Source organism: Tasmannia lanceolata, unplaced genomic scaffold (assembly GCF_043159265.1).
Source record: "Tasmannia lanceolata isolate RefF3 unplaced genomic scaffold, GAP_Taslan_0.1 ptg000026l, whole genome shotgun sequence".
In the NCBI taxonomy this organism is placed as follows: Eukaryota; Viridiplantae; Streptophyta; class Magnoliopsida; order Canellales; family Winteraceae; genus Tasmannia; species Tasmannia lanceolata.
In genome coordinates this window covers 5,383,851-5,407,995 of record NW_027518703.1, presented here as the reverse complement: position 1 = coordinate 5,407,995, position 24,145 = coordinate 5,383,851, and the positions used below count along the sequence as shown (strand labels likewise).

The window sequence follows — 24,145 nt, the reverse complement described above, 5'->3', positions numbered from 1 at the left end:
CACATACACTATATTTCAGCAATGGCATCATTCTTATCCAAACTAAATGGACTGCAGGAGAATTAAAATTTGGGCACGGGCAGGTGTTCAGATAACTAAAAATGTATGTCAAGTAAGGACAATTGAAGGCATGCACTGATACATGATCCATTTTTATGAGAAGAGGAGGCACAACAAAATTGCGAAATAGGAGAACTAGGTCTAACATTAGCACTATTACATCTGTGATTCCACCATTAAAACTCGAAATCAACATCTTAACAGATGTCAGCTTCTTGCATTAATAATTCTTCCTTTAAAATGATCATTACACACAAACGAAGACCATAAAAACTTCCTCTGTAATGCGAGAAGATGAACTTACGAAAATTATCAATGAGCACCACCATCAAACAAGATAATGAACCTTCACAATCCTAATCAACATAATCTACTCCTTCATTATGAATTAGGAAAGGGGAAAAGAGTTACCTGAATACGTCAAAAATCGAACCCTTTCTTTTCTCCTCCAGCTGAGTCTAAGGCAAGAGAGAGGTGATGATCCGACGAGCTAGGGGCAACAGAGATATGGTGATGAAATGGTCGAAGCTTTGGAAAAGATGTCGGAGGTAATTACGAAGGCCGCACTGTTATGACGGTGCCGTTTTCCAATCTGTTAATGGCAAGATCGGGTTCAAACGATGGTGGTGGCAGAGATGATGGGGAGATGTGGCCGTTAATAGGGTTGATGGAGGAGGGTTAGGGCAGTGAAGAGGATGGGTTGATTATAGATGGAGAAAATGATGATAGGTATCCATGGTTTGAAGTGGGTTTGCAGAGGGCGAGAAATGGAAAAGGGGATTGCCGGAGATTGAGGTGGAAATGGTGGTAATGGAAGAGGGTTTAATGGTGGCTATGGTCACTGATATGGGTTTTGGGTTAGAAACGGTGGGAATTTCAATGGAGGAAGATGAAGATGGCTTGGCCGGATTTGGGGTTCGGATTCCGGAAGGAACGGTTGGATTATGGGTTGAAGGTGGTGGGTTTTGGTGTTGGGAATAAGGTGGAGTGCTTGGATGGAGATGGTGGCTCGGAGAAGGTGGAGGAGTGGTGGTCGGTGGTGGAGATAGGAGGTGGTTGATGGTCGAAGGTAGAATAAGAAGGTGGAGCTTGGGTAAGAAAATAAGGTTTCAATGAGGCAAAAATGGGAGTGTGATAGTCGGATGTCAGATCGAAGGTAGGGTGGTCGGAACCGGCCGGATTTGCAGAGATGATGGTGGTGGTCAATGGTGGCTGACCTCCAAACCCACAAATCTCCTCTCTCTCTCTCTCTCTCTCTCTCTCTCTGTGTGTGTTACTCTCCTCTGTTTTTTTTAATGGTGGTGTCGGTGGGATGGGGAAGATGGTGGAGGTAGGGTCGGTGGCCGACGGGAAGGTGGTTGAAGATGGGTTTGTGCCGGAGATGGGTATGGTGGAGAGTGGTGGTGATTGGGTGGTTCGGAGTTGAGGATGGTAGTGGTGGATGACGGTGGTCCGGCCGGTCTCCTTCCCCTTCCTCTCTCTGCTTGTTTCTTGCGGCTGCCCTCCAAAATCTCCTCTGCTACCCCTGTTCTCTTTTTTTAGAAAAATCCCCTCCCCGATTCACACGAGATTTATCATTTTTATAGCTAGGGTTGCCACCCTCCTCTAATCTCAGCCATTCATTTCATTCCCTTCTCATCTCAGCCATCCATCTCTCTCTTTTAGCCTTTAATGCCATCTTAGAAACCCTAAAACCTAGAATATTCTAATTGATCTAAGCCCTACACTTCACCTCTTTGATCTAATGGCTTATGTTTGTGGCTTGTAGAGAAAGAAATGCAAGCTTCCAAAAATGCCCTCCTGAGAGGAGGATTTTACACTTTTATCAACATCCCTATTACCCCCTTTTTTATTTGCTTTAATGGGCACCCATGCTCGGCTATCCCACCCCTTTTTTATAAAGAGAAACATATATTTGCCTTCTCTTTCTTCCATGGACAACCTTTTTTAGCGTACTTTCTACGCTTAAAGGGGGGAAATGATATTGACAGAACCATATTTTGATTTTTGCACAAACTCGACTTTTCTTTTCTACATGATATCCTCTTACAGGGCACCTTGGGAACGGTGATGACCATTGACAAATTTTTTGAACACCGAGACGAGAAACAAGATGGGCTAGCGAAAATGCTATTTGGAGCTTAGTGGTACAAATGGGAGAATGTTAATACCAAAACTCACGAGTATTTTGTAACTCTTTCAATTTTTTGCGAAAATGAGATAGAGGATCAGGGCAATTGAACGGAGGATGCTAATGGGGTTCAGAGATCACCCAGGCTTTCAAACGATTTCCAAAATATATGGAAATGGGCATTTTTAGAGTTTTCGGGTTTGATTTTTCAAAAATTTTGAGATTCGGTTCTGGGATCTCGACTCAACTTCAGGATTGGGATTTTATTCGATTTCGAAAATTTATTCGATTTTGGGGAAAATGGTCCGGTCAAAATGGGGTGTCTACAGAATCAGAACCAATGAATCACTTTTTACAACCCTGAACTACTATTTATATTATTTTAACCACTACGTACACCCATGAACCACTGATGGTAGAGTTGGAACCACTATTTATACCATTTGAACCACTATTCGAACACTATTAACCACTATTCCAGCACTCATGAACCACTATTGAAAAATGTATGAGGTAAAAGGTTGAACATGAAAGCTGAAAATGAGAAGAGAAAAAGGTATGGGAAATGATATTCCCCCCTCCCCCTTGAAGGATAAAATCCCCCCTTTAAATGTTATCTGTTAACTTTCAAGGGTAAGAAAAAACGTTAAAAGGGGTGAATTTATCCTCAAGGAGTGAACCATTCTCATGGAAAACTTTATGGGGGGGGGGGGGGATTTTATCCGTCAAAGGGGGTGGAAATATCATTCCCCAAAGGTAAAAATGACAAAGTCTTACTTTTAGCCTAAGATTTGTGACTGACAAGAAACCTGCCATTGGAATGGGCAGGAGGGGCATTTCTGTCCTCCCAAATATATGGATAGTATAAAGCACTCTTTTTTGGTCATTTTCAAAACACCACTACCTTTTTAATATTCGTGCAAGAAAGGGCCTTTTTTTGTCATTTTCTCTATTAGATATAGTTACTAATTCTTTTCTGAATTGAGGGAGTTTTGGAGTTCATTTCAAATGAAGAAAACTGAGATTTTTTGCTCTTTTAAGTAGGACCTGCTAGGACACTCCGATGGACGGTCCGATTTGAAATGGATCGTGACTGGGACACAAGAAGTAGGAGCCGAAGAAAAATCCGAATGTGATCCGACCGATAAAGGGATTTGAATGGATTGTGACTAAAACAGAGGTGGATCCGTTGACACCCCTACTAGAGAGAGGGGCGAGGGGAAGAAAAGATGGTGAATGCTTCACTTTCCAACTTGTAAGGCAGGCCCGCAGAAGGTTACATACAACACACTTGCCAAGTGTAAGGGGGGCTCTGAAAGGTAACGTAAATGTTATTCGCGCGATAGTCCTTAGCATTTCTCTATTCTACATTTGGGGGCATTAACGTAATCTCAATAGGCATTAGGGTTTGTCATATGGGTATAAATACCCTACTTGGCCCCGTGAAAGAACGCGAAGAGGGTTTTGGGGGAGTGATTTGCAGCCAAGGAATTAGGGTTTGTTCCTCCAATCGCTCAAAATGGTACGAAGTTTCAGATTTCACTTCTTCTATTTGATTCTGTTCAAAGCTCCCTCAGTTTCTCTACAATCATTTTTTACTATTTGTGATGAATCTCTACGCTACGAGTTTATACATATGATCTTTCATTCTCTACAGATCTTTGATTTTTATGGATATTTTCATTGGATCTCTATCTCTGCAACTAGCTTAGCTATTTTTTACGATTTTTGTTTGTTTCTGTAGATTTTCTGAAGACTTTTTACTTTGATGAGGTATGCAGTTAGGGTTAGGGTTGGGATTTAGGTTTCGGGGTTTGGTCTGACAAATGCGTTTCAGACTAGGGTTTTTTTCCTGTGATCTATCTTTAGCTACGGATCTTTGATTTTTCTGAGTATTTTTTACTAGATCACTGTTCCTGCAACTAGTTTAGCTATTTCTTTTATGATTCTTGTTTGTTTAATGTATGTTTTCAGATGACTCTTCAGTTTGATGAGTTAGGGTTAGGGTTTGAATTTAGTTCTCGGGGTTTAATCAAATAAGACATTTCAGCCTGGGGTTTTTTCCAGTCATATAGGTAGTGTTTGGGGGTAAGGGTTGGACGTTTGTTTGAAGCTGCTGAAAATGGGGCTTTGATTTGGGAATCGGGAGATGAGCATTTTAAGTAGATTTCTCTTTAGCAACTTCAGTGTTTATTGGCCATTAAAGGTCCAAGGATGTGCTTTAAATGAAAATTATGTTGAATTATAGAATCTTGTTTTAAAAACTACTAGAAAAATTTGACACACATTTATATATGTGTGCGTGCGAGTGCTTATGAAATTATCAAGTGACCCAAAATTTGCATTCTTTTGGTAAATCTATCCCTTTAATCTATCATATTCTGTTATTTATCATTAGTCTGGATTTCTAGTTGTGGCTTATTATTTTATACTTATTTTTTTAAAATTTTCTCTATATAGCTTCCAATAGATTTTGTGTTTGCAATTTGGTAACCATGACTGTTATCCTCTGTTTCCAACTCATTGTTCATTTTGCAAATTGCAATATTAAATAGGAAACAACAAAAGAATTCTGTGTCTTAACATGTACAGCACATCTTTTCCAGATTCTCCTCTTGTAAGATGCGGATTGAGGACTGCTCATTGCTTTCTCTTATTTGATGACTAAAAATAAAATCAGTAATGCCTTGGCAATCTTTTCCTAGATTTCAGATGTTGTGGTACATCTTTGGTCCTTGTGAGATTGGCTGGATGCCTCCATGACTAGCAAGAAGCCAACTCCTGCCCCTGCTGATTAGCAAATTATGATTTTCATTATGTTAGTGACAATCTAATAATATAGTTTGATCTATAATATTCCTTTCTTTTGGTGTGGATTTTTTATTCTTCTTTAATAACTGTATTCCCCAGCCAAATCCCTGTTTTCTTGTTAGAATGCTGGCTCTGCCACTTCTTTGGCACTTTTTGTTTCTGGCTCGGTCATTTCTTTGGCACTTGATGTTGAGGCACTGGCTTGAGAATGCTTAGTCATTTCTTCACTCTGCTCTGAAGGGTTTGAGATTGGCTTCATGAAATGCTCTCAGCATGAAAAAAGATTGGAAAGTCTATCAGTATGAAAATAACATAATTAATTTAGACGGTTTTAGCAAGAGGTCAAAGCAACTTCTAGTGGGCACTTAAAGCCTCTTATCTATAAATGTGTGGTTTGTTGGGTACCATTGTGTTTTTTGGTGTATCTGTTTGTGGCTTTGTATTCTTTTGTTTTTGTTCACTAGTCATCTCGTGTTTACTTTGTATTTCACAGCCGAAGCAGATCCACGAGATCAAAGATTTCCTTCTAACAGCTAGAAGGAAGGATGCACGCTCTGTGAAGATCAAAAGGAGCAAAGATGTGGTGAAATTCAAGGTCAGGTGCTCCAAGTATCTCTACACACTGTGTGTGTTTGACTCTGAGAAGGCAGACAAGTTGAAGCAGTCCCTTCCTCCAGGTTAGTTTTTATTTATAGTTAGAAAATTGATATTTAAAACCCCCCTTTTTTAGATAGGCACCCCATTCAATTTGTTTTAGAACTGTTACTGTTGGTTGTTTCAACTTTTTTGGATAGGCAGCCCATTCAATTTGTTTTGGAAGGTTGTTTCAACTGAACCTCAATTAAATTTAATTAAACAATGAAAGACGGCATTTGTTAGTTGTTCCAATTGTCAAGGAGCTCAATTGATGAAACAATAAAATTAAGAGAGGCGGCATCTCTCAAAACATAGTGGTTAGGTATCAGTCCCAGGTTAAATAGCAGTGTTAAAGAAATATGTTTTTATTTTTTTGCTTTTGGGTTAGTGTTTCTTTTTACACAGGGACAAACATTTTGTGTACATGTATGTAATACAATTGAATGATTATCTCCTTTTATAAGTATACACATAATTACACAATACATCAAGTACACAAAGCTGTAAGCACGTAGCAGACTTGTATGTTTTGTGCTCTTCCAAGGCTTTTTTGTTTATACATTCATCTATTTATGTACTCAATGTGATGTTTCCTGAAAATTTACTCACTGTAGATATGTATATCAGTATTGAAAATTCATACTCAGGACAAGAACTCGCCCAAATTAACTTATGTGAGTCAATGGTACACTTGGTAAGTTTATTATAGACTTAGGCGAGTCAAAGAATTTTGATGACTTGCTAGGGCCAAGACTGAGTTGACTTTAATGAGTCGATTGATGAGGAAAGTTTGGAGGGATATATTTAAGCACAATACAAACCTGAATCAATATTAATCATCACATGTATCCGGGATCCAATTATTGAAAAAGTGGAAAAAAATTACCGTCTTGGAAAAGAGGTCTCCTGTCTCTCGGAGTAAAGGCAATGCTCATGAAATCAGTTATCTTTAATGTCCCCATGTACACTTTATCCTTATTACTTGGCCAATTGAGGTGATCAACCGCATTGAATGGCTTCAGCTTAATTTTTCATTGGCTGATTCGTAAGAGGAAAAAATTTCATTTCGTCAAGCGGGAAGGTGTCTGCAACTCAAAGAAGATCTAGGGTATCGGTTTTTGTAGCTGTAAAATTATGAACAATGCTTGTTTGGGTAAATGGTTGCTGTCATGTTACATGGATTCGTCTGAATGGGCAGAGAGTAGTACCTGTTTCGGATTCCAATACTTCAGGATTCTTTTTGACACTTCAGAATATTCCTTTATCTATGTTTTTACTGAATACTTTTTTTTTGAGCTTCCATTTTTTTTTCTGAATAATACTATCTCAACTTTACAATTACCGTACATTTTGAGCTTTATTGATTCTAATTGTAAGTTTTAATATAGAAATAAAATGTTGTATTTACTTAGCCTATTATAATTTTTAATATATCACTTATTATAAGTTTATAACCATATTATTATATAAAAAATAAATTTTGAGAATTGATTAATATCATGAATCTTTCTTTTTGAGGTTTGTTGAATCTGATACTAGATACAGATGAAACATAGGGTCGCAGAGATTCGGGTAGGAAAGAAATTCTCTGCGGCATAAGGTGATAGAAGTTAAATATGGAGCGAGCTTTGGCGATTGGAATTCCTTGGACTCTTATAAAATCAACGAGGTAACAGTTTGAAGGGACATTATGACATTAAAAGACTTGTTTTAGTGGGGTATCTGATTTAGGATTTTCAAAGGAGATTGGGTGCAATTCTGGAATAATCCTTGGTGCAGTGAGGCCCCTTTGAAAGTGCTCTTCCTTGATTTATTTGCAGTTACTAGGAGCTACCTCAGTGTGAATGATTAATTTGCGAGGACTAACTAACACAAGGGTGAGTTGGAAGACAGAGTTCCACAAGAGCATTTTGGTTAGAGAAATCAATAGTATCTGTGTTCAGGGAGGCTTTTGATTCGATCTACATCAGATGGGATAGAATGGTAAAGAGCTGGTTCTGGGCATGGGAATGTGTATTTTAGTTTCGTTCTGTACTTACATCTCAGACCTGTTTTGCTGTCAACAAAATCTTTACTGTCGATCATTTGTGGAATTGTAAGTTTCTCATAATGGATCAGTGTGGTTTTTGCCTCTAGGCGGGTAATCATTCAATTATATTTTCATTCTTTGATAGCTAGTAATATTTGGAGCCTTTTGCTTAGCCTGTTTGGTATGCCTTAGGTTTTTCCTAATAATCTTTTTGAGCACTTTGAGACTTAGAACTTCGCTTTCCTTGGCTTAGAGGGGTAAGATGTTGTGGACCTTGTCTCTCTAGCAGTATATTGGAGTATATGGAGAAAAAAAAGAAATAAACAGATTTTCAAGAGAGTGGCCAAATGCCATTACTCCATATGCTAGAAGATTGTGATGTTGATTGTTAGATGAGTGGGTGTTTTGAATTTGTTCAATGGATTTTTGGAGACTCCCATCAGTCACACCTGGTTGGAAGTGTAACAGCTTAGTGGTGGGGAGCCCTCCGGCGCTAAGTTGGACTTCCCCTAGTCATGGTCAAGTTAAGCATAATTTTGACGGCTCTAGCTTTGGCAAAGCAGCTCTGGGAGGGTCCCCTGGGAGACACAATGGTGAAACCAAATGGCCTTTCTCTGGTCCCAATGGGATTAAATATGCAACAGAGGCGGGGTGGTTACTGTTTTCCACGGGCGGGAGCTGATTAGTAGACCGCAAGGATGTGGAATGCATCTTCGTGGAAGGAGACTTGCTTAATGTTTTCAGGTAGCTGGGTGGCTGAGTAGTGTATGTTTTTACTCGTGGAGATTTGCTGATGCTATCAAAGAGATCTTTAGACAAGATTGAGAGGCATAATGTTAGCTTCTAGCACGTGAGAAGATTTGCTAATGGCAAGGCCAATCATTTGACGAGGGAGGGACAAGAGTTTTTTTTATTTCCTCAAGTGTGTTCCATTGTATAGCGTGTCTTTCTTTTTTCTTGTTTTTTGCTTTGTTTTTTACCATCTTAGCCCTGGGCTTTTTTAAAGTTGCCATTCAAAAAAAAAAAACCCCTAAAACTTCATCAATGTGTTAGAGCTTGCTCACTATTTTTGTGGACCCCTTTGTGTTCCACTGTTTACAGTCTTTCTTTTCCTAGCCTTTTGCTTTGTTTCTAACCATCTCGGTCCCCTGGGCTTTCCCTTATTTTTTAAGGTGCCATTTAAAAAAAATAAAATTTCTCCGATGTGTTAGAGCCTACTAACTATTTTTTTATTATTCATGCATAAAAAGGTCTATGTAATATCGGTGTCATGATAAAACCTCTGAAGGCTCGTCTATCTCATTCACTTGCATCCTAGAAGAATGCGTCATTTGTCGTAATATAAAGCTATTCTAAAGTTTATTCAGTGCCTCTTTGGATACTTCTACAAAGTATTCGTGTAGAACCTTATTTTTAATTAAATGGTTTAAAGTTAAATATGATTACTTGTAAATAACGACATAGCATTAGAAACGGAATAGTTATTTACTTCTGAAGAGGCGTCAATGCTTACATTTAAAGAAACTTCTTGTAAATTAGCCTAAATTGACCTTAGACATGTTTTTTTATATTATCACTACTTTCCTTTTTCAGAGTTTGTGTTAGTGGTGTTACCATGCGTCTTTTTGGTTGGTTACTGATTTCTAGGTGTACTTTAATGATTTTATTTTGCAGGTTTGAGCGTCCAAGACCTTTGAGAGGAGCGTTCTTGGTAATGAGGAATCTATTATGGTTATTTCTGTTTTTTGCTAGTGATTTCATCAACTTTGCCATGGGATTTGAATTTGTTACTGTTAGTGCTTGAAGAAGTGTTTTGTTGACTTGTTGTTTCTTATCGTTTGAAAAAGAAAAACTCCATATTTGTAGTTTCTCTCTATCTAAACCTTCTGAAATGCTCTTAAAGTTAACATGTCACCCATTCCAGTGTGTTCTGTATTACAAGGGGTGCTGATAGCCACCCCCCTCCTCTCTCTTAAGGTTGCAACCTGGGTTGGGTTTTACTCCAAACTGCATAGACCCGTCCTGAAAATACTGTGGGAAAATCATGGGTTATTGGTTGGTTCGGTTTTTAAGCTGAAAAATCAGACCCAATTGTGTGTTGGCTCCGGTTTAAAGAAAAATCCCAAAACCTGAATCCCAAGGCCCTAAGCACTTGCCGTGTACCTTGAAGAGGTGAGCTGTGATTGATTTTTTGTGCGTTTTTTTTTTATGTTTTGGAATATAGTTGAAGGTTAACTGGGTGTTTCTTAATTCATGTAAGTTACATAGCATATACCCTTGATACGAGCACATCACACATTAAGGTAAAATGGGGTCATATGAAAAAACCCGACCCCACCCATGAAAGTATCAGGTAGGGTCAGGTTCTTTGTTTTTTTTTTTAATAAAAAATCTGACCTGACTTGAGATGATATATCGGGTAGTGTATTGTTCTGAAAAACCCAGCCTGCCTTGTCAGACTAGCAGCTCTATCACCCCTTTTCTGTTTGCTTTTGAAGAAAAGCTCTTCCATTTGTTCGGTTTTTTTGTCAGCAGTTTTAATGTGAGGCAGATTTTTCACTTCTAAATCCTATTTTGAGCCATTTGTGGGAGGCTTAGGCCGGGTTTTGGTGGTTGATTCGATAACTAGCTCCTTTTCTTCGTTGTGGCCTTTTGGTGATACATAGATCTTTGCTTGACTTAGAGTTGTCAAAATTTCTCCTCTTCCTCCCGTATTTGAAGGTATTGGTTCTAGGTGTGCATTCTAGAGAAGGGCGATGAGTGCAATTTTCTATCTCAAGCAACTAGAACTCACCCTTAATTTTCAATCTCAAGGAACTCCTGAAATGTTGCGAGTTTGTTTTGGGACCTGGGCAGAACTTACCCTTAAAAGCTAGCCGCTAAGGTGAGGGTGCCCAAGTCTTTACAAGCCCATTGACATTCATTCACTTTTTCGACGTGGGATCTTTCCCCTCCATGTGAACTAAAATAGGTAAATCTTGCCTCTCCACATGGTAACCATGAGATCTTCCCTGAGGTATTTTTTCTGTCCTTGAGGGTACACCAAGGACGGAAAAAATGAAGGGGATGTTAACCATTGAATAAGAGCAGGTTGGTTGAAGTGAAGCTTTCCTTAGGAGTTCTGTGCAACCGTAAAATTCCTACCAAGTTGAAGGGAAAATTTTATAAGACAGCCGGTTCAGAATGTTGGGCCATCAAGAAGCAGCATGTGCATAAGATGAGTGGAGTGGAGATGTCAATGCTTAGATGGATGTGCGGCTAAACAAGGTTAGATATAATTAAAAATGAAGACATTCGTAAAAAGGTGGGGGTGACATCAATTGAGGAGAAGATGAGAGAGGACCGCTTAAGATGGTTTGGACATATCCAACGTAGGCCTTTGGATGCTCCGGTGAGAAGAGGCGCGACTCGTGCCAAATTAATGTAGTAAACAGAGGTAGGTGCAGACCGAAAACAACTTGGGTAGAAACAGTGGGGAAAGACTTGATAGCAAGGAACATAACAAAGAGCTTGACCTTGGATAGGATAGAATGGAAGAAAATGATTCACGTAGAAGAACCCAACTAGAGCCATAATTAGAGCTGGGTAGATTCCTTTCACCTTTTTCATGAAATTTTTCTAAATGATTCATTTAGTCGACCCGAACTAGTTTGGGACAAACGCTTTGTTGAGTTGAGTTGACGGTACACCTGGTTTACCGAGATCTTCCCCGTGGGGTTTTTCCATCCTCAGGGCACATAGAAATGACCGTGCCTCGCTCTAATACCACTTGTGGGACCCGGGTAGAACTCGCCCACAACCAAAATTCATTCTCATCTTAGACACACAAATGCAGACATACTCGTTTGGAGAGCTCGTGTACATTGTAAATTTAAATTTCTATAAAGAGATATACTCGTTTGTAGAGCTCGTGTACATTGTAAATTTAAATTTCTATAAAGAGAAACAACATGAGAAGCCAATGAAATGGTTGACTGGCTTGCAAAGGATTGGGTTGATCTGCCTTCCGTGGCCGTGGTGCTTAATACCCACCACAATGGTGCGGGATAGCCTCTTGATGGTTGCATGAGTAACACCTTGGGATTTTAGCTTCTATGCATCCTAGGCTTTTGGTATTTCACTTGGTGTTCTTTGAACGCAGGCAAACATGTTCTATTCTCTTTTGAGGACGGCTTGTCCCCTCCGAGTTGTACTTTTGTTCTTTCTGGGTGAATAGAATGTTTACTGTTATAAGAGTAAAAAAAAACGATGTTTACTTTTGCCTTTAAAAAAAGCGAAGGAGAAACAAAAGGTTGAACTAGAAGCCATCATGGTTTGAGAGAGAGAAAACGTAGCCTTATTATTTAGGCCATAGTTTGAAAACTCTCCTGTGTCATTGTTGACCCCACTTTACCTTGGCCATGTTCTTGTCCAGAGTATGCAGTCTTCCTTTCGAAGTCAAAACAAAACTCGCGACTATGAATTTATGGCTGCAAGCTTTAAGTACTCAGCCATGTCAACCGAGTACTCAATCACATCGTGCCAAGTATAATAGCATGTGTCTTAGAACGCTCACCTTGGCCAAAGGTTTCTTCAAGAAACAAAAGTCATTGTACAGTCCCTAGAAGATGATTTGGAGATAGTGAAGACAACTAACATCATTTCTTCCGTGGGATTTTGACGAGTTTCCATTGCTATTAACAAAGCAGTTTTTCGTGGGAATTGTTTTTCTTTCCATGATTTAGAGGAAAATAATATGATTACTGTTAGGTCTAAAATTGGTAATAGGTTATGGTAGTGCCGGAAGGGCTGATCTGACAAGCCACAGCTGAAGGGCTAGTGGAGTCCTGCGCTGCACAAGCACAGACAAGAAGACAAAGGGTCAGAAGACCAACCCGGAGTGGGACCGGGTCTCATACCTAGGAGGGGCAGGTGGAAGTCTCTGATTGGCCCAGGTGTCATACCTAGCAGGGACAGGTGTTGGCTTTGCAGTGGTCCCTGTGAGGGCCACGTGTCAACAGCCAATTGGTTGCTGAGTTCGGACCCCATCAGTTGCCCCCTGGTTCTCCGAGTCGTGACAGCGGCTAGAGGAAGCAAATAGAGGGTTAAAACAACATCCGGCCGACCTTAAGGCCTCTGGGCAGCTGAGGCCGGCCTCAGACTGGGCCAGGAGAAACCGCAGCCGGACAGGGGCCTCTGGGCGGCCTGGTCCTGCCTTAAAGCTTGGCCTGAGGGAGCACGGCCGGGCAGGAGCCTCTGGGCTATCCAGCCCGGCCAAAATTTGAACCAGAAGTCTGGCCGGCCAAACCTCCTGGGCGTCGTGGCCGGGCAGATCTCCTGGGCGGGGCGGCTAGGCCGGGCAGATCCTCTGTCGCCTAGTGACTGTGCCATATCCTGTCCGACTAAGGCGCTGGACGGCCAGGCCGGGCAGGTCTTTTGGCGTTTAGCGATTGCGCCATATCCTGTCCGGCTCCGGCTAAGGCGCTGGACGACCAGGCCGGGCAGGTCTTTTGGCGTTTAGCGATTGCGCCATATTCTGTCCGGCTAAGCCTTCTGGCGGCTCTGCCGGGCAGAATTTTGTCTTCTAGCGGACGCGTCATATCCTGTCCGGCTTAGGCTGTGGACGGCCATGCCGGGCATGTCTTTTGTCTTCTAGCGAACGCATCATATCCTGTCCGGCTTAGGCTGTGGACGGCCATGCCGGGCAAGTCTTTTGTCTTCTAGCGAACGCGTCATATCCTGTCCGGCTTAGGCTGTGGACAGCCATGCCGGGCAGTTCTTTTGTCTTCTAGCGAACGCGTCATATCCTGTCCGGCTTAGGCTGTGGACAGCCATGCCAGGCAGGTCTTTTGTCTTCTAGCGAACACGTCATATCCTGTCCGGCTTAGGCTGTGGACGGCCATGCCGGGCAGGTCTTTTGGCGTTATCACTTTGGAACTTGTACCTCGCATTTAATGCGGACGGCGCATTTAATGCGGTAGGTGACGTGGCGCACTCCGGCTGGTGGGAAAAGGGCGGGATTTTTCCCGCTCTTCCCAGCCTATATATACCGGAGTTTTTACTCCTCATTTTTCACTTTTCACATTCTTCTCTCCTCCTTTGCTGCTCGGCTAGTCAAATTTCTGCCCGCTTCGGATCAGTGAGCCCGGAGATCTTCGATCAACACTTCAGTTCGGTAATTTCTTTTAGCTTTTCTTTTCTTCCCTTTTAATGTCTAGCACTAGTTCCGAGTCGGACTCTGGCTCAAAGGAGTCCGGTTCGACTAGTAGTACGGGGTCCGGGGCATCGGAGAGGACGAGGCCGGCCTCGCCTACGGAGGCCGGTGTTGAGGACGAAGAGATAGTAATAATTGTAGACGAGGAGAGCGGAGAGGAAGTGATTGTGGACTTAGACACAATCCCGGTCCGTGAGGACGGACCGCGCCGGGTAGAAACCAGCGGCGACGAAGAAGACGTTGAGGCGATAGTTCCTCGCTTGCCGCGCGCGCCCGTCGAGGTGATAGCGGAGGCACGGATGGAGGCCAAGCTGCAGTACAACATCGGGGCCTTGCGCGAGGTGAACCGTCTGGGGCCGGACAAACTTCAGGCTGTCAGGGACAAATACTGTATCCCTGATCGGTATACTTTGAGGGCGGCCGTCGAAGGGGACCGGGCTAGCAACGATAGTGCAGATCTCTGCCTATACGAAGAAGCCTTCCGGGCCGGGCTCAGGCTTCCCTTGCATCCGTTTTTTGTCGATGTGCTAAGGTACTATGGGCTGCGGTTACACAGGTCGTGCCGAACTCTTGGAGGACGCTGGTCGGCTTCCTTTATTTTTTGGGAGTTCGTCTCCGTAGGAACCCTACCGTACCTGTCTTCAGGATGTGTGCGCACCTGAAGAGGCACAAGGAGGGCGGCTGGATCTATATCAGCCAACGGCCCGAAGTGAAAATGATCACTGGCATACCTACTTCCATTCACACATGGAAGAACAGGTTTTTCTACGCTAGGGACACCGAGCCGGGCTCCCACTGGCCGTTCTCGTTGGAATGGAGAACGCCGGACACCCAGAACCTTAGTCGGAAGCCAGCCCTTAAGGGTTATGACTACATGACCTTCGCCTTGATCAAAGAAGAGCTGAAGCGCGGTCGAATAACCTGCTCGGAGTTTTCAGAGGAGGCCGTCCTGGTAGCGCTCGGGATCAGCCGTGCGACGCCGGCACGTACGTAGATTCTTTTAGGCCAGCTTTTATTTTTTGAACTGTTCCTTTCTCTTTTTTTTTTAATAGTTCTAACTCTGTTATGTTTTCACGTTCAGAAATGGTGAAGCAGATGTCCATGCTGGACAAAATCAGGCAGACCTCCCAAGCGTCCCCAACGCAGGAGCAGCCCCTACCCAAGGGTAAGAAAAGAAAGGTGCCGGAGTCCACTCCGGCAATGGCCGCCCTGGCCGAACCTCTTAAAAGCAGCCGGGCGACGCATAAGATTTCCGTTAAGTCGAGCCGGGCAAATTTCACCGGACAGAGCTCCGGATCTGCAGGGGTAACAGAGCCCCAACACAGCGGGCCGGTCCTGGGCAACCCTGCCGCCACGACGGTGAGAGGCGACAACGTCTTCCGCCCAAACTGGGCGGTGCAGAAAACGGACACCGGCTTGGGGGATAGCCGGGTGGCCACATAATTGATGTACCAGGGCGTCCTCCCACGCGACCGGCGGGACGTCGAGAAAGAGGCGCCGGAGACCTGCGAAGAGGCGATCGCCTCCGCCCTCTATCAACTCCAGGTCTACTCAAGGGACATGGCCAAGAAGCGTTATCTCTTCTCCGAGACGCTCACACAGATAGAGTCCGAGAAGAGCCAGCTCCAAAAGGACAAGGACGGGCTTAACGATGCCGTCCAGATCAAAGAGGCCGAATGCAACAGCTTGAAGGACGAACTGCAGAGGGTCAAAAACCAGGCCATGCAGGATCTCCTAAATGCGCAAGAAAGAGCCGGTCAGAGGGAGAAGACGGCTATCAAGGCGGCTGTGAAAGCAGCAGTGGGGGAGGCCGTGAAGGAAGCTTAAAAGAGGAAGGACACACAGTTCTTCAACCTGGGCCTTCAGGCTTATAAGGCGGGGTTCCTTCTCTGCTCCGAGCAGGTGAAGAAGACTCACCCCGACATTTCCCTGGACGGACTGGCCGTCCCGTATGCACCTCCAGAGGAGGAGGAGGACGAGGAGGAAGAAGGCGAACTGGACTCCTCCCAACCCATCGAGGTGGAACAGGAAGCCGTTCTGGCTTCCGAGGTCACCGCTCCACCCACGGAGGCCGGACAGGTTGCAGCCCCCACTTCAGAGGCAGTCACCGACGAGGTGGCCGACGAGGAGGCCTGAGTGGCAGCCCTCTTGCTCCTATCTTTAATTTTAGTTTGTGAATTTTTGTAATGGCCCATGGGCTCATTCTTTGTAAGCCAGCTCGGCGAAAAGAGCACTTTTGTAATATGAATACAAATTCAATTTTGTCTAACTGTCTGTACTGCTGCCTTGCTTTTTGTATTTATGACGTCTGTGCTTCTTCCTTGTCTTTCTGCCGAGCCGGAGTGGTTGTCCGGATGTCATTGGCCGGAGTGAACCACCTCTGTCTCTAAGTTTGCAAACACTTAGAGTTTTTTTTTTGGCGTCTAGCGATTGCGCCATATCCTGTCCGGCTTAGGCTCTGGACGGCCAGGCCGGGCAGGTCTTTTGGCGTTTAGCGATTGCGCCATATCCTGTCCGGCTTAGGCTTTGGACGGCCAGGCCGGGCAGATCTTTGAGGTGGTTTTCCACTAGGGCGGGTCCATGTGGTTGGAACTGATCTCCACACCAAAGTGGACGCGCCGGAGTGCACCACTGCCGTTCTCTAAGTCTGCAAACCCTTAGGCTGAAAGCTAAGTCTGCAAACACTTAGAGTTTTTTGGCGTCTAGCGATTGTGCCATATCCTGTCCGGCTAAGGCGCTGGACGGCCAGGCCGGGCAGGTCTTTTAGCTGGTTTTCCACTAGGGCGGGTCCATGGTTGGAACTGATCTCCACACCAAATTGGACGCGCCGGAGTGCACCACTGCCGTTCTCTAAGTCTGCAAACACTTAGGCTGAGAGCTAAGTCTGCAAACACTTAGAGTCTTTTGGCGTCTAGCGATTGCGCCATATCCTGTCCGGCTAAGGCGCTGGACGGCCAGGCCGGGCAGGTCTTTTAGGTGGTTTTCCACTAGGGCGGGTCCATGGTTGGAATTTGATCTCCACACCAAATTGGACACGCCGGAGTGCACCACTGCCGCTCTCTAAGTCTGCAAACACTTAGGCTGAGAGCTAAGTCTGCAAACACTTAGAGTCTTTTATTGGAGGAGCTGGCATACATTAGTGACTCAAAAGTGAGGGACACTATTTGGCGACAACTCCACTTTATTTCTCTTTGAAATTTCATTACAGAGATTCTTTACAGGCCTTCAAAGGCAAAAGAAAATACTATTGATAGTATATTCAAAGATTTCTAGAATTCCAGGCGTGCGGCAGCAGCTGCTCGTCAAGTGTCTCTAGCCGGTAGCTTCCTGGACGGATGACCTCTTTGACTCGGTACGACCCTTCCCAAGTCGGGGAGAGTTTGCCCACCCTTCTAGGCTGGGAGACGGCCGCTTTCCTCAAAACTAGGTCGCCTGTGCGGAACTCCCTTGGTCGGATCTTCGTATCATGGTATCTAGACACCTTCTGCTTATACGCTGCGGCTCTGATCTGTGACTCCTCACGGACTTCCTCAAGCAAGTCGAGGTTGACACGGAGTCCGTCCCCATTGAGCTGTTCATTGAAGTTGACAATTCTTGGGGAGGGAATGCCGATGTCAATCGGAATCACAGCCTCTGTTCCGAAGGAGAGATTGAAAGGCGACTCACCCGTTGCAGTGCGTGGGGTAGTCCGATACGCCCAGAGCACATGGTACAGCTCGTCAGCCCAGCGTCCGGCCTTATCATCCAGTCTTTTCTTTATCCCCTGCAGCAGAGTTCTGTTCGTCACTTCGGTCTGTCCATTCGTCTGAGGATGCGCCACGGAAGTGAACCTTTGCTCAATCTTCAGATCTAAACAAAACTTTCTGAAGTTCCTTGAGTCGAACTGCTTGCCATTGTCTGTTATGAGGACCCGGGGTATCCCGAATCTGCACACCACTGATTTCCAGAAAAAGTTCTGGACATTCTGCTCGGTGATCTTGGCCAGAGGTTTAGCTTCTACCCACTTAGTAAAGTAGTCAATGGCGACAACGACGAACTCGCGGCCTCCGGAGGCCGGCGGAAAAGGACCTAAGATGTCCATTCCCCAGACAGCAAAAGGGAGAGGGCTGATGATCGGAGCCATTGGCACGACAGGCTGGTGAACGGCGGGGGAAAATTTCTGACACTTCTGACACTTCTTCACAAGGCTCAGTGCATCTTGTCTCAATGTAGGCCAGTACAGGCCTCTTAGAAGGACTTTGATGGCGAGGGCCTTGCCCCCAAGATGCTCTCCACAAATCCCTTCATGGGTCTCTCGCAGGGCATACAGGGCATCGGTTGGCCGGAGACACTTCAAGTACGGGAGGGTGTAAGATCTCTTGTACAGAGTCTCGCCGTCAAGTGAAAACCTTGCTGCCCGCTGTACGACTTTACGGGCCTCTTTTTTCTCTCCGGGGAGCTCTCCGCTGCGCAGATATATGATGATCTCATCCATCCAGCGCGGCTCATCGTCGATCTGCATTACTACGACGGGTTGGTCATCAATACTGGAGGTCTTTAGGAACTCCATACGAATTTCTCTGAGAGCGGTGTAGCCCGATGCCGCTAGCTTTGATAGCACATCGGCCTTTGCATTTTCAGTCCGGGGGACTCTGATGACCTCAAAACTTCCGAACTTGCTGGCCAGGCTACGGACCCTTTGCAGATATTTTATCATTCGCTCTTCTCGGGCCTCATATACTCCTTGGATCTGACATACGACTAACTGTGAATCGCAGTACGCCTTCAGTCTGTGAGCGCGGGCCTGAATGGCGAGGTTCATTCCGGCGCTTCGTACTCTGCCTCATTGTTTGACGCACGGAATCCAAACCTCAGGGCATAATCCAGGACAAAGTCCTCTGGTCCTGTGAGAACTAGTCCGGCACCGCTGCCACTTTTATTTGAAGATCCGTCGACATATACCTCCCAGAGCAGCTCTCCAGAACACGGAGGCGGGCTAGTCGGTGGAGCTGCACTCTCAAGCCCGGGAAGCGGAACCGCTTCGGCTTCGGTCTGCTGCTCGGATATAACCGGTTCTGCTTCTGAAGGAAGCACTGCTTCCGACCCGGGGTCTGAATCTGGCATTGTACATTCAGCTATGAAGTCTGCAAGAACCTGAGCTTTGATTGCTGGCCTGGGCAGATATTTGATGTCAAACTCGCTGAGCTCCACGGCCCACTTCACAAGTCGGCCTGAAGTGTCTGGACGGTGGAGAATCTGCCTGAGGGGCTGTCCCGTCAAGACCTTGATCGTATGCGCCTGGAAATACGGCCTTAATTTTCTGGCCGCCATAACGAGGGCGTATACGAGCTTCTCGACTCGCTGATATCTTGTCTCTGCATCATGGAGGACCTTACTGACATAGTAGATCGGCTTTTGCTGGTGGTACTCCTCTTTGATCAGTACTGCTGCAACTGCCAAAGGTCCCGCTGAGAGATACAGAATCAGCTCTTCTCCTGGCTCTGGCTTGGACAGCAACGGCGGAGAGGACAAGTACTGCTTCAGCTCTTCAAATGCCGCTTGACACTCCGAAGTCCAGGGCGCGGTTTTTATACCTTTGACTGCGTTGAAGAACGGAAGGCATCTTTCCGCGGACTTAGAGATGAACCGCCCCAGGGCAGCTACTAACCCGGTCAGGCGCTGTACTTCTCTGATAGTTCTGGGCGGAGTCAGCTCCATCACCGCCTTGATTTTCTCAGGATTTGCCTCTATCCCTCTCTGGCTTATCATGAAGCCCAGAAACTTGCCTGCTCCGACGCCGAACGTACACTTGGTCGGATTGAGCTTCATGTTGTGCTCCCTTAAGACTTGAAGTGCTTCTTTGAGGTCGGCAACATGATTGCAGGCAGCTCTGCTCTTGACCAGCATATCGTCCACATATACTTCCATATTGCGGCCGATCTGCTATTTGAACAACCTGTTGACGAGCCGCTGGTAGGTGGCTCCTGCGTTCTTCAGTCCAAAAGGCATGACTCGATAGCAATAAGTCTCCTGATCGGTTACAAAGGATGTCTTCGGAATGTCGGACTCATGCATTATGATCTGATTGTATCCTGAGAAGGCGTCCATGAAACTTAGCAGCTCGTGACCTGCAGTAGCGTCGATGAACTGATCGATCTTTGGGAGCGGGTAGCTGTCCTTCGGGCAGGCCTTATTCAGGTCTGTAAAATCTATGCAGGTCCTCCACTTCCCATTAGACTTCTTCACCATCACAACATTCGCGAGCCAGTCCGGGTACTGGATCTCGCGGATGAAGTCGGCCTTTAGAAGCCTTTCCACCTCTTCTCTAATGGCCCTTCGCCTCTCCGGTGCAAAGTGCCTCCTCTTCTGTTTCACGGGCTTGCAGGTCTGATCAACCCCGAGCTCATGCGTGCTAATTGCAGGGTCGATGCCGGGCATGTCTGAAGGAGCCCAGGCAAAGACATCTGCATTGGCTCTGAGGAACTGAGCAAGATCCTGCTGCGCGGCCTCTGACAGGGCAGAGCCGATCTGGACAACCCTCTGGTCGTCATCGCTGTACAACGGGATAGATATAAGGTCCTCGGCCGGCTCGTTTACTATGATCTGGGTTTCGTCCCTTAGATCAAATAGCTCGATCGGCAGAGACTCGGACGCATTCTTCCCTTTCAGTGTCGCTGCATAGCACTGCCTCGACTGGGGCTGATCCCCTCTGACCTCCCCTACGCCCCCTGGTGTACTGAACTTCATCTTCTGATGATAGGCGGAGGGAACGGCTCGGAGGAGATTCTGGCCGGGGCGACCCAGGATAGCATTGTAGGCCGACTTGGCCCTTACCACCAAGAAGTTCACCATGGCGATGGACTGGCAGGGCGGCTCCCCGATAAGAACTGGAAGCTCGATCTGCCCTTCAACTTTGACAACTTCTCCGGAGAACCCAAACAGATCAGAGTTGGCCGGCTTCAGACGGTCGGTTCCGATCAGCATCCGCTCGAAGGCGTGATAAAAGAGGATGTCTGCGGAGCTTCCGTTGTCGACCAAGATCTTCTTCATTTTCCAGTTTGCCACCAGCATGGTGATGACCAGGGCATCATCATGCGGGAGGATCAGGCCGTCGAGATCTGCATCTGAAAAGGATATCTCGTTCTCTAGCCTGGCCTTCTTGCTGCAGGTATGGACGGCGTTGACCTGCCGGGCATAAGTCCTGCGGGCTGATGAAGAGGTTCCTCCCGCGGTTGGCCCTCCTGAAATGGTACCAATAACACCATGAGGTTGAGGTACCTGAGGAGGGGGGCTGGCCGGTGCAGGAGCTTGGATGCGGTCGCCCAGAGGTTGAGCGCCCCGGGGGCTTCCGCCTCTGGTCCTCGGCTTGTCCTTGCGTTCTCTTCTGTTGTCATCATTTTTTAAGTACCTGCCGAGGTACCCTCTACTGATCAGCTGCTCGATCTCCTCCTTCAAATGAAGGCACGCGTTGGTGTCGTGGCCGTGGTCCTTGTGGAACCTGCAGTACTGGGACATGTTTCTTTTCGCCGACGAGGTCTGCCTCTCCGGCCACCGGATGAAATCCTCTTCCCGAATGGCTGCCAGGATCTGTGCTCTGGACGCGGTCAGCCGCGTGTAATGCTCTCTCGGGTGGGGGCTTCTCTCCTTCTTCTGAGATTTATCATCCCTACGCTGCTTGGTAGGGTTCTTCTCCTCGGGCCTTCTCTTGCTGGCAGTCCAGGGCGGCGAGAGTTTCCTCCACCGAGATGCACTCCTCCGCCCCGGCCATCAGGTCTGCGAGGGACTGCGGATTGCGCCGGGCCACTGCTCGTCTGAAGTCAGTTGATCGGGCGCCGGCCAACAGGGCATTCGTGGCCGCGGAGGGATCCAGGTTGGGAACCTGAAGGGCTTCCCTATTAAAGCGACCAACGAATACTTTCAAGGCCTCATCGTCTCCCTGCCTGAGGGCCATCAGCGAAGCCGTCGTCTTCCTGGGTCTTCTGCTGCTCATGAAATGACGGGCCAGGTCGTCCCCAAAATCATCAAAATTGTCCACGGACCTGGGTTTGAGCCGCGAGTACCAGTCCCTCGCTGCTCCAGTCAACGTGGTGGGGAATGCTCGGCAAAGGAATCCATCCGACGCCCCGTGGAGGAGCATTGTGGTCCTGAAAGTCTCCAAGTGGTCCACGGGGTCGGTGGTCCCGTCATACTGCGAAATCTGCGGCATCTTCCAACCCGCGGGGCCTCCGCGCTGAGCACTCTGTCCGAAAATGGTTGAGCGCTTGTGAAGATCCGGGAGGTAGGCCGGCCCTGCTCTCTGGCGAGCTCTTCAATCCGGTGGTCGATCTGCTGGATCCTTCGTAACATCAGGTCGTCTATTTCCTCAGCCCGGTGGACGTGCCTCTCTCTTCTCGCTGGCGGGCTCATTGCAGAGCCGGACTCCTTCGCCGGTGCCGCGATCCTTCCCCGTGCGTGGCGTCTCTCTTGCTGCCATGCCTTTGTACGGAGGGAGATCGTGACTGGTGATGTAGGCGAGGCTCGGGGCGCACATGCTTGTCCCGGGAGAGGTGATCTCGTCTTGTGGAGTGACGAGTCTGCTCCCGGGGCGGGGGCGTGTGCTCTCTGCGGGAGCTTCCCCTCCTCTGGGTGGGCTGAGGCCTCGGCTGGGTGCTGCTGGAGTGCGGTGGCCGGATTCCTGAACTGCGCAATCACAGCAGTCATTTCTTGGAAAAGGGCCCGCATCTCCCTCGGGGTCGGGGTAGGGTCTGAGCGGTCTGAGCGAGTCGGACTTCGCTCCCCTACCGCCCCGACCTCTATCTGCGAGGCCAGTCACTCGCTTCTTCCTTCGCGGGGGGCTGTAGCCCGGGTCGTCCGGGAGGTTGGCACATGCTTTCCGTTTTTCCCTACCATTGCTTGAGTGAGGTTCCGAACAGCTTTTTGTTCCGGGGTCCCACGGATGGCGCCAAATCTGTTAGGTCTAAAATTGGTAACAGGTTATGGTAGGGCCGGAAGGGCTGATCTGACAAGCCACAGCTGAAGGGCTAGTGGAGTCCTGCGCTGCACAAGCACAGACAAGAAGACAAAGGGTCAGAAGACCAACCTGGAGTGGTGCTCCGGACGGGCGCTTCGACACTCAAGTCAGTATGAGCAGGAGTGCAGAGCAATGTCAGAGCAAAAAGTTTAGGGCCTGTTCAGTTGCACGCAGGAAACGGAAAGGAAAAGGAAATGACGTGGCAGAAGGAAACGGAAAGGAAAAGAAACTGCTAAGAAAGCAGTAGAGTGCGCGTTCAGTTGCCAGGAAAAAGAAAAGAAACAGTAAAGAAACAACAGGAATGTGCATTCAGTTGCCAGGGAAACGGAAAAGAAACATCATAGAAGTGGTGGAAATATAATTTTCTATGACAAATTATACGGAGTTGAGCTGCTTTACCTTGCATTGTAGAAAAGTTCATTCCCATTAAAGGGAAATGGTAGCCACACTTCTCTTGAATATAAAAAATGAAAAAGACGAAAAAAAAAAAAAAACCTATCACGGGCAAGTTTAAAGAGTAGCATATTATCGAAACAAGGAATGGCATTGTCGCACTCCCTTGTTTCAATAATGTGTCTTTATGTTAAACTTTTCTACTTAGCTATTAAAGGGTAGAGGAACTCTAAATATGCGTGGGCGTCATAGCTGCTGATTTCTGCAAGGGCAGGCTTTAGTTTAGCATTCCTGCCAAGGCTATTACAATTCCCAAAACCTATCTATAGCCAACCAAAAAATAAAAAGTTCAATTAAGTGGAGTCCCTTAATCAAAATATTGGATGCTGATCATATTTCCTTCAAAGGCTAAATTGCCACTCTGTGTGGACTTTTCAACCAGTTGTTTGCAAGCCTCACATTGAGCGTCTTCATTTTTTTCTACTCATGTATGAAATCATTGACTCCTTGTTATGTGGCCTATATTATCTTCAAAAAAACTCGTAACACAGAATTTTATGCATAATTGCAAGAGGTTATTGCCCGCTAAAACTGCTTCCCAACTACTGTAAAGCAGGGCAAAGTCATTCAAAAGTTGACTTTGGCTAAATCATAACTCTTGATGATCTAATTAACTGGTACATTAAACACTAACATGAGCTATAGATTTTATTGATTTACCCCCATTGCAAGCAGGGCAAAGTCATTCAAAAGCATCCGAAGTGGGGCAAGCTTCACAGTACAAGCCCAATCAGAGCTCCTTTATAATCTCCCCTCTTAAAATAGTGCATCTACAGGGTACATCAGAATTCTGCAGTTCAACATCAGAATTGTCCAAAATCCCACCCTTGGTTAATAGATATA

At 46.2% G+C, this 24,145-nt stretch overlaps 1 protein-coding gene across 1 annotated transcript; it reads left to right on the top strand.

The window, feature by feature from the left end:
- The first annotated feature begins 3,573 nt into the window (after nt 1–3,573).
- Nucleotides 3,574–9,535, top strand: LOC143858590 (large ribosomal subunit protein eL38z/eL38y). The gene is made up of 3 exons (XM_077369271.1): nt 3,574–3,713; nt 5,496–5,679; nt 9,342–9,535. Exons 1-3 carry the CDS (start codon nt 3,711–3,713, stop codon nt 9,362–9,364), a joined length of 210 nt encoding a protein of 69 aa, XP_077225386.1. The 5' UTR covers nt 3,574–3,710; the 3' UTR covers nt 9,365–9,535.
- Nucleotides 9,536–24,145: the final 14,610 nt, after the last annotated feature.